Source organism: Myotis daubentonii, chromosome 18 (genome assembly GCF_963259705.1).
Source record: "Myotis daubentonii chromosome 18, mMyoDau2.1, whole genome shotgun sequence".
NCBI classification, from domain to species: Eukaryota; Metazoa; Chordata; class Mammalia; order Chiroptera; family Vespertilionidae; genus Myotis; species Myotis daubentonii.
In genome coordinates, this window is record NC_081857.1 from 31,840,552 (window position 1) to 31,851,261 (window position 10,710).

Sequence of the window (10,710 nt, forward strand, 5' to 3'; positions counted from 1 at the left end):
ACAGGACTGGATAAGATTACCTGTGGTTAGAAAAGAGGAGAAGGCAGCTGAGGAGTGATTCCCAAGAGGAAGAAAGTTGGGCTGCAGTGAAATAAAGATCAGTTTTCTGTAAGGAAATGATGTCTTTCTGATTTAGTATATTTGGAGGAAGCACTGTGAATTAGCCTCATAGTATGTTTCTCGGAGTTTGGGAATAGAGACAGCACTTAAGAGTAATGGCCTTCTGTTTGGACTTTTCAGTTGAGGAAATTTGGAATGTTGTTCTGTGGCTCAGATTCAGAGATCTGCTCCTCCTCCCCCCCGCCCTTCCCCCAGCTGCAGAGACCATTCTGGTCAGTCTGTGTCCCATTAGGACGCTCCCCTCCCTCCTTTCACACCCTTCTTGTGGGTGGACTCCCCACTTTCTGGTCATTGGCTTTTGACCTTAGAGCTGATGTGTTAACTTTATTCTCAAGTCACTTTGAGTCACTGAAGAGAAGGGAGATTAAGGCAGTGGAAATGGAGAAATGGGAAGAGATTCAAGAGGTATGGAGGATACAGAATTGGCATGACTTAATGATCATTTGAATGTGTAAGTGAATAAGGGGGAAGAGTCAAATTTGGCTTCTCTGCAGGGGAAGGAGCTGTAAATGATATCTAGATAAGTTGCTTTTGACGCCTTTTTCTTTGTTTCCTATTGATGTTTATAGGAACTCAAAGAACAAAGTGATCTTAGGAGTCAAGAAATTATGCCTTGTTCTTGGAAAATGACCCACAAGTGAAGATAGCATAGCCCCACAGTGAAGAAGAAAAAAGAGTCATCAAGGTCATTGCTCACCAATCATTTATTGGGCATTTAAATACAATTCCACGGATTTCCTTCTGAAGGGTTTTCAGGCCCCAGTATCTTTGGGTCAACAATTTTGGTTCATTAGGATCTGAAAACAGATGACATTTGCTTCCTCTCTATTTTATATGATCAGAAACTAGAAAGACATTGAGCTAAAACCAGTCTAGTCAGCTTTAGTGCTAGGAGCCAGGACAGTCCCTCTGATGAAGGGTAGGAGCCTGGGCGCTGGAGGTGTTGTGAATCAGAAATGTCCGCTGTGGTCTCTGACTCTCCTAGCAGCCTCTCACTGTGTTTCATTTAAGTGTAGACTATGAGGCTTGAAATTCCTGATGTTTCATCCACAGGAGCCAAAGCTCACTGAAGCCTGGATAGCCTCTTCTCAGTCTGTGATGGGTATCTTCTGAATACCTTTCCTGTTTCTGAATTTTGGGAGAAGTTTCGACCTTTCAGTGACCCAACCATGCCCTATGTACATGGAGGGCAAACCAGGAAATGATTTAAATCCCCAAGCTAATCAAAATTGGGATCTGATTATTTCACCCAATTTACCACTCAGATTTCACCCCGCCAGAACACCCTGGATTTGCTGCTCAAAGAACTGACATGCCCTAAAAGTAAATGCTAATCCTCAAAAGCATCCTTGCAAGTAGATAGAAAGTAGAGGAGAGAAGGAAGACATACATTTTCAATCTCTTAAACAGAAGTAAATATGAACTTGACCTGTAGATTTCTTCTTTGGCAGTAGCTCTGTTGTGCAATAAGGCCTAGTGCCAATGCTCTCTCTGCTCTTGGAGATAGTCGTAGAGGGGGTTGGGAGCAATTGCTGCCTTGGTAGGGTGACTTCCACCCTCTTCTCTTCTTTGGGGCCTCCCCCTGCTCTGGGTTGGATGGAAGGCCAGGTCACTGTGTCTTCCCTGGGAGCCTTGGCTCTGGTCATCCTCATTCATGTGGAATTTTTCTCTGTTAGCACTGCCTCGCTGGGTTCCATGGGATTGTCGATCCTGGGACCCTTGATATTTCTCTTTCTTCTCATGGGTTTGCTGACGGTTTTGATCTTCTTCATGAGGTTGCCTGTCTTGTCTCTGGCGGTTCTGCTCATCTTCATGGGTTTGCCTGCCCCGTGTCTCACATGGAGTTTCCTGACCCTCATGACCATGTCTACCCCTGATTTGGTGACCCTTCTCTTCCTCTACCTGGTGGCTCTGTCTCTCACCATGACTCTCCTTAGTCTGGGCCTCTCTGTGACCCTGCCTATCACTCCCTTTGTGAGAGTGTGGCCTTTCTTGCTGAATTTGTGCTACAAGTTTGTGTTGGTGGTGTTGGCAATCCTCCTCAGGCTCCCATGCCTGGTGACTGTTCTGCTGCTCTAGCCTAGACGGAAATCTCTGTCCCTGATTTTGGTTCACTTTTTGTCCTTGAGTCTGTTGAGTGGGTCTCCCTGAACTTCCTGATTGCTCAACATATGAGCCTCTGCTTGTTCGCTCATTCCCTTGGAAGCACCTATTTTGCCCTGTTTCCCCAGGTTCTGACTGACTGCATTGAGAACTCAGGCCTTGCCTGTCTGCCTGTCCATAGTGGGAACTCTGGCCTTGCCTGTCTGCCTGTCCATAGTGGGAACTCTGGCCTTGTCTGTCTGCCTGACCATAGTGGGAACTCTGGCCTTGTCTGTCTGCCTGACCATAGTGAGAACTCTGGCCTTGCCTGTCTGCTTGACCATAGTGGGAACTCTGGCCTTGTCTGTCTGCCTGACCATAGTGGGAACTCTGGCCTTGTCTGTCTGTCTGTCCATAGTGGGAACTCTGGCCTTGTCTGCCTGCCTGATCATAGTGGGAACTCTGGCCTTGTCTGTCTGCCTGACCATAGTGAGAACTCTGGCCTTGTCTGCCTGTCTGTCCATAGTGGGAACTCTGGCCTTGTCTGCCTGCCTGACCATAGTTGGAACTCTGGCCTTGTCTGTCTGCCTGTCCATAGTTGGAACTCTGGCCTTGTCTGTCTGCCTGACCATAGTGGGAACTCTGGCCTTGTCTGTCTGCCTGACCATAGTGAGAACTCTGGCCTTGCCTGTCTGCCTGACCATAGTGGGAACTCTGGCCTTGTCTGTCTGCCTGACCATAGTGAGAACTCTGGCCTTGTCTGTCTGCCTGTCCATAGTTGGAACTCTGGCCTTGTCTGTCTGCCTGACCATAGTGGGAACGCTGGCCTTGTCTGTCTGCCTGACCATAGTGAGAACTCTGGCCTTGCCTGTCTGCCTGACCATAGTGGGAACTCTGGCCTTGTCTGTCTGCCTGTCCATAGTTGGAACTCTGGCCTTGTCTGTCTGCCTGACCATAATGATAACTCTGGCCTTGTCTGTCTGTCTGGTCATATTGAGAGATTGAGCCTTGCCTGTCTGTCTTACCATAGTGAGAACTCTGGCCTTGCCTGTCTGCCTGACCATAGTGGGAACTCTGGCCTTGTCTGTCTGCCTGACCATAGTGAGAACTCTGGCCTTGTCTGTCTGCCTGACCATAGTGGGAACTCTGGCCTTGTCTGTCTGCCTGTCCATAGTGGGAATCAAATTCTTGCCTGTCTCTCTGATGATAGCCTAATTCCTGACCCAGCCTTGCAGAGTGCCCATAATAAGAGCCTGATTCCTGTTGGTTTCTTTGGCTACAGCATGAATCCTCTCTAAGTCTTATAGGCTGGCTTTGTTGTTGTCTAAGTCCTTCAGACCAGCCATCATGAGAATCCTGAACTTGTGTTTCATATTGATTTAAAGCAAATAAATATCCTTCTCTTTTAGTCTGGTCACTGCTAGATTTATGATTCAGTCTTTGATCAGAGCTGAAGTCCTGACCTTGCCTCTCAGACTGACCATGGTGGGAGTCCTGACTCTGTTTCTCAGACTGACCATGGTGGGAGTCCTGACTCTGTTTCTCAGATTGACCATGGTGGGAGTCCTGACCCTGTCTCTCAGACTGACCATGGTGGGAGTTCTGACCCTGTCTCTCAGACTGGCCATGGTGGGAGTCCTGACCCTGTCTCTCAGACTGACCATGGTGGGAGTCCTGACCCTGTCTCTCAGACTGGCCATGGTGGGAGTCCTGACCCTGTCTCTCAGACTGACCATGGTGGGAGTTCTGACCCTGTCTCTCAGACTGGCCATGGTGGGAGTCCTGACCCTGTCTCTCAGACTGGCCATGGTGGGAGTCCTGACCCTGTCTCTCAGACTGACCATGGTGGGAGTCCTGACCCTGTCTCTCAGACTGACCATGGTGGGAGTCCTGACCCTGTCTCTCAGACTGGCCATGGTGGGAGTCCTGACCCTGTCTCTCAGACTGGCCATGGTGGGAGTCCTGACCCTGCCTCTCAGACTGGCCATGGTGGGAGTCCTGATACTGTTTCTCAGACTGACCATGGTGGGAGTCCCTATCTTGTCTCTCAGACTGACGGTGGTGGGAGTCCTGCCTTGCTTCCTCATGCCTCTGCCTATGTTGTCTGCCTGTATTTCCTGGAAAGCTGTGGTCTTGTGTTCCCTCCTGCTCCCCTTCTTGCTGGGAGGTTCTACCTCCACATGCCTTGTTTTCTTCCTTATTATAGCAAGCTTGGACCAACTGGAACACCAGCAAGAGATATTCACGAAAATCAACATGTCCATTTCTGTCTTTATCCAAGAGGTTCAGAATGGTTTCCACAGTCTCTGGGTCATTTGGTCTCTGTGGGAAGAAAAACAAAGAGAAAAATCAGATGTTTTCCTGTGGACACTAAGATATGTGCCTAGGTTCATGCCCCAGTCCATTTAGTTTGAATGAGCCTCCCTTGTGTGAGAAGCCATTAATTTGAAGTGGCGTAGGTTTGGTTCTCATCTTTGATCAGCTGGTTCTTAGAACCTCATCCCTTCCTGACTCATTGGAGGGAGCAGGACTATGGGGAGTAGAGATATACTTATTTAAAATCAGCTCCCTTCATAATGAATTTGGGGAAGCTGTCCCACCCCATCACCTGATAGTTGTTTGTTTATCAACATTTTTCCAACCGCAGTGTGAGTTCCTGGAGGGAGTAAAAGCTGGCTTTATCTATGTTTGTATCCTCAGTGGCTAGTATGGCGCTGGTGTGGAGTAGGTGCTTAATGATTCTTTAGTGAATGAATGAATGGGAAAATGTGTGGACAGCATTAAAATATAGAAACTAAGACATTAATGTAGATTTCTTCTGAGAAATGATTTCCAGGTCAAAGTTCTACTTCCTCCTGTTCGAGCTCAGATACAAGGAGATGTGTGTGTGTGTGTGTGTGTGTGTGTGTGTGTGTGTGTCTGAGCATGCCTGTGCACACATGCCTGTGTGCTGGGAGCAAGCTATTAAGGAGCTACCTGTAACTCTCTTAGTTCCAGGGTGGAGCATGACCAAAGAAAACAAAAACTAAGCCCTAGATGCAGGTTTCAGAGTCACACACACGTGACTCCATGGGATGCAGACTCTACGCATCTTACCCGGAGGATGTTTCCAAACTCAGCCAAGAGCAGCTGCTTCAATTCCGTCTTGCACAGCAGAGCACAGTCCCCGTCCTCTTTAGCATATTTCTGGAACACCTTGATCACGGTGAGTATGCTGTTCAGGAGTGGAGCCATTTTGGAAAAGACAGGTAAACCTAAAAGAAGAAACAAGACTTTGTCTGTGTTTAGGATGAAGCCCAGGAGACAGCATTTTCAGAGGGAAAGTGGCCCCTCTTGGTCAAGGACAGAGCTTCTCCTTAGCCACGCCCCTGACCCCCTTTGATCCATAGTCTGGCTCCAAATATCACACAGTGGGAGATGGGCGCAGACTATGGGTTCCCTGCTAGAAAAAAATGGCTATTTCCTAAAAACAAACAAACAAACAAAAATACAGTAGGTGTTTTACATGCCCCATCTTCTACTCCAGATGGGACTTGCTTAATTGAAATTCTCATATTAGAACAAAAGGGAAAGATGGTTAGGAAGCTGTAAGGCAGGACCAAAGCCAGTGTCATGAAGCAGAATTTTCCACCAATGACTAGCATGCTGAACGGGGCACTACATGGACCCCACTCCAGGCCAAAGTCTTCTAATGAGCCTTGCTCAAGTGGGAAAGAAGGCTAGAGGTCTCTCGCCATGGCCAAGGAAACTTTCTGGGAGACTAAATTCCAGTAAGTGCTTCTGGCCTGGATGATCACTTTGGATATGATTATAAAATAGAATCAGTGAATACAAAACTGCTACAGATGAAATAGCAAGCCAAATTAACTGCATAGATGATGGGAAGTCTGATACAATCAGAGAAGTTCACATGGGCCATGCTAAGAGGCAGAAATCTTTGGGGGTCTGGATCTCAAAGCTATTTCTTCTTACATTGTGAAAATCCCAGTTACTGGGCCTATAGGCCTCCAAACAGAAACCCTAACTGCAAAGCACATTGGACTTCCAATAGCATGCAATGATGCCTGTCCGGATAAGTGGCAAATAACAAATTGCATGGGACTGAGTCCCTAGTGTCGATTCATTACAATGAGACTTGAATATTAAGTGGCCCATGGTCCAGGGCCTTGCCCCTGATGAGCTCTAAACTCTTGGGTCTTGCCCAACTTGCACAAAAGGCAAATGCTCCACTAGGGGAGACTAGGAAACCACCAATAGTTCTAGCCCTTGATTTTGGAATACCTAGGACACACTGTAAAAAAAGCATATTTTTTTTACAGCCTCAGAAGTAGGCAATCCTAGTTATGATCATATTCTCAGATAGAGCCAAGAAAATGAAGCAGGAGGGTACCCACGGCTATCACCCTCAGAGAGTAGTCTCAGACCTCTCCAGCCCAGCACATCACAGCCACCATCAAGAGCCTCATGGATACTGCCATTGCTGCCCCATGCATGTCTTACCTGTGTAAGGAGGAATGAGCAGATGATTGAGAAGCTGAAGAGGATATTGGAGGCCTGAAAACCCATCCTATTTATAGGGGTTTTAATTGTCCTACGAAGCCATCGTAGGAGACACCCATTCTGTGGCAGAGCCTGAATCACCCTGGACCCAGCCCAGCTCAGCCCAGCTTGGCCTCTCCCTCTACAAACCGTTTAGTTTATTTACTTCCCCCACTTGCTCATGAACTTGTTTGTCATTAGATTAGGTGACACGGTCCAAGTCCCAGCCCCATTTAATTAGGGGAGTATGCGTGTGCATGCGTGCTGTGGGGGTCCGAAAAGACAGAGGTGTTCATTCTTAAGATGTGTCACTCACCCAGACTAATGGAGGACAATAGTCAAAGAAGATTAGCAATATGTTCATGTTACAAAAATCCGTCAACGTAGGGACTAGAGATTCTGGGTATATGGCCAGGTTATAGTTCTTGGAAGAGATTTGTCCTAGGCTAATGTCTTGCTTGTGTGTATTGTATGTGTATTTTAATCTATTGACCTATTTTGAATTAAAATTTTTTTTTAACAGCTCTGCAGGCTAGTGGGGGCAGTAGACACATGACTGATTGGGGGGAGGAGGGCTGTGATGATGGTGTTGCTATCATCACTTGAGCCTTTTAAGGTTTTATGAAAAAGTTAGAGTTTAGCCAAACTGGTTTGGTTCAGTGGATAGAGCGTCGGCCTGCGGACTGAAGGGTCCCAGGTTCGATTCCGGTCAAGGGCATGTACCTTGGTTGCGGGCACATCCCCAGTGGGAGGTGTGCGGGAGGCAGCTGGTCGATGTTTCTCTCTCATTGATGTTTCTAATTCTCTATCCCTCTCCCTTCCTCTCTGTAAAAAAAAAAAAAAAAAGTTAGAGTTTAGCACCTGGCCAGCGTGGCTCAGTGGTTGAGCGTCAACCTATGAATCAGGAGGTCCCAATCAGGGCACATGCCTGGGTTGTGGGCCCCAGTGTGGGGCATGCTGGAGGCAGCCGATGAATACTTCTCTCTCATCATTGATATTTCTATCTCTCTCCCCCTTTCCCATGTTCTCTGAAATCAATAATGCATATTTTTTAAAAAGTTAGAGTTTAGGAACCACATGGAGCTTATGCTATTTGTGAGTTGAGATGCGGTCAGAGACCTGGGTCTCCAGGCATTCTCCGCCTCTGCACCTGTGACATGCACCAGTGCCTTAAGCATAGGAGAGGCAAAGTAAGTCTTGGCGGAGTAAGTGAATTATGGGTTAGGGAAGCATTTGGAAATTTTGTGTAAAATGCAAAAAATTCTAGATTTGCTATACTTTCTATTTTTGTTTCTGGCTATACTTTTTTCTATGTAGCCATCCATCAACCAGTTAGTAGTGCTTGGGATTCTGCAAGGGAATCACAAAAGTGCAGGGAGATTTTAATCCAGTTGGAGTAAAGAAGCCTTATGTAGAAGAAAGATTTTGAATGACAGGGACAGAACACGAGGAGTGTTGAGTGTTGGAAAACCTGGGTATGTATGGAGTGTTCATACAAACCCAGGGGCTGGGCCCAGACTTGCCGTAGAAGGTGGGATTTGTGTTGATCCCTGAGGGATTCAGGTGGCAGAAAGGAAAGAAGAGACATTCTGGTGGGGAGAAGGGAAAGACCAAAGAGACAAAGGTGAGAATTTACAGGGTGTGTTTGGATTAGAGTGAGTTGGTAAGTCTGGCTGGAGCAGAGGGTGTACAGGAGAATAGAAATAGAAAATTTTTCAGCTGAAAACAAAATCTAGTCTTAGCCTCCTAATTTTACAGATGAGGAAACTGAAGCCCAGCGAGACTGAGTGATTGCCAGGCGTCTGACAAGGTTATGACTAAAGCCAGGCCTAGAACCCTTGTCTCTTTACCCGATCCCGCCATGCTTTCTTATAAATTCTCTGAGGCAGATTTGAAGTCTGCTTTAGGGTTTATTTTAATGAGAAATGTGAAACAGGGAACATTTTGGTCAGGAAAGTGACATGATAAAAGCATTGTTTGGGGCAAGATTTTGATCTGACTCCAGTAAGGTGGCCAGGTGTCTCAGTTGGGACTGAGGAGCTACCCGGAGGTGAGACCTTCAGAGCGAAAACTGGGAGGATTCTGGTCAACTTGGGACAAATTGGTCACCCCAGACTGAGGAGTATAAGATGAATTGGAAAGAGCCCTGTCTGAGCAGGGAGGCCTGTTAGGAGTCTCTTGTACGCCCATGTGGGGAGTGTGGATGCAGCAGTTCATAACTATAGGAAGGTGCTGGGTGATAGAGGAGAAGAAAGATGGGGTTGGGGACAGATTCGATGAGGGGCAGGGAAGGGGAGAAGTCAGGTGAGACTCCAAGGCTTTAAGCCTAGGAAACTAGGAGAGCTGCGGTGTACTGAAGAAATGAGACTCCTGAGGGCTTTATGGGGTCTGAGGTTCAGCACCCCGCCCCCCACTGGCACTCCACAGGGTGTCTGCCTTCGGGATCTTGTCACCTTCCTGCCAGTTTGCACCCAATGCTGTTTGGGGTCTCCCAGCACTGGGCAGGCCTCGCTAAGATGTGTTTATACATCCTGAGAGCTGGTCATGCTGAGATTCTATTTCTGCTTTTGTATCTCGACCTATGAGAGCTGTTTAGTTATGCCTCTTTTCATCTATTAGAACTAAAAACCAAGAGAAGGGTTGGTGACTCCAGGGACCAATAAGGGGAGTGGAGGTGGGTGGGTAGGGGGCAGAGAGCAGCGAAGCGGGGGGCTCCTTTCTGTGGACATCTCTCAGGGCTCCCTAGCAGCTGTTTCGTCAGGTTCGTGGGGCAGGCAGTTCTCTGCCTGATGCTGCAGTGCAGAGGAGGGTCATGTTCTTAGGAGGGTCTGTTACATATGCCTTCATTAAACACTCAGGAAGCTCCTATAGGACAAGCAGAGAACTGTGTGTATTGCTCAGTTAATCAGTGGCGAGTTGTGCGCTTTGAGCACCATTCTGTAGGCACTGAGATAAAGGCACAGTCCTTGTGCTTAGGGGCTTTCATTCTCCTGGGAGGTAGGCTACCCAGGATCCTCTTCTATAGTTCAAACCCTGCTCTCATTGCTAGGATATTGAGAGGGACTGATTAGAGGGAAGAAGGGAAGGATCCAGGAGCTAAAAATAATACATATTTAAAGAAATTATGAAACATACTGGGTAATTTTGGGTCAATTGCTTAGCCTCTTGGCCTCGAGTTTCTTCATCTATAAAAGGAGAGGGTTGGACTGAACTCTAAGCTTTTTAAAAAAAAATATATATATTTTTTAATTTTTATTTCAGAGAGGAAGGGAGAGGGAGAGAGAGATAGAAACATCAATGATGAGAGAGAATCATTGATCGGCTGCCTCCTGCACGCCCCACACTGGGTTGGGGATGGAGGGGGCATGGGCCCTGACCAGGAATTTAACTGTGACCTCTGGTTCATAGGTTGACGCTCAACCACTGAGCCATGCTGGCTGGGTGAAGCTTTTTTATTTTTATTTTGGCATTAACATGCTAAGATTCTGCAATTCCAACCGTATGTCAGCAGGAGCTTTCGAGGATATATTATAACTGCTTTTGAGGATATATTATATTTTGAGGCTATATTCATGAATTTGATAAAGGCCTCATAACTTTGTGCTCCTCAATCTTCCTCTGTGGGGAACAGGAGGACAATAATGGGTGTCCTGTTACGTAGCATTTTGAAGTCCTGGGCTGTGTTTTGCTGCTTTTATTTGCATTCATGTTAGAATGTAGCTTTGTGGTCACAAAGGCTAGATGTTTTTAAGCTACAATTTATTGATCTTACTATGTAGGGTAGGCTGTGTGTTAAGCATTTTACATACTATGTTATCTTGTTTAATTCCCACAACAACTTCGGGAGGCAGGCAATATTGTCATCAGTTTTCTAACAAGGAAATGGAGATTTAGAGAAAGATAAGTAGCTTGCTCACGGTCATGCAACTTGGCACAGCTGAGCTGGGGTTTGAATCCACAACTTCCTGA

At 46.8% G+C, this 10,710-nt stretch overlaps 1 protein-coding gene across 1 annotated transcript; it reads right to left on the reverse strand.

The window, feature by feature from the left end:
• Window positions 1–806: 806 nt before the first annotated feature.
• On the reverse strand, window positions 807–6,748 carry RPTN (repetin). The gene is made up of 3 exons (XM_059673679.1): window positions 6,703–6,748; window positions 5,299–5,456; window positions 807–4,524 (listed from the first exon to the last, which is right to left on the reverse strand). Exons 2-3 carry the CDS (start codon window positions 5,434–5,436, stop codon window positions 1,594–1,596), a joined length of 3,069 nt encoding a protein of 1,022 aa, XP_059529662.1. The 5' UTR covers window positions 5,437–5,456; window positions 6,703–6,748; the 3' UTR covers window positions 807–1,593.
• Between the last annotated feature and the right edge of the window lie 3,962 nt (window positions 6,749–10,710).

Bases quoted from the DNA above. Each gene is read 5' to 3' on its own strand.
- RPTN (XM_059673679.1), bottom strand. From the start codon at position 5,436: ATGGCTCCACTCCTGAACAGCATACTCACCGTGATCAAGGTGTTCCAG. The intron at 4,525-5,298 runs GTAAGATGCGTA...TTCTTCCCACAG, and splicing joins AGTTTGGAAACATCCTCCGG to AGACCAAATGACCCAGAGAC.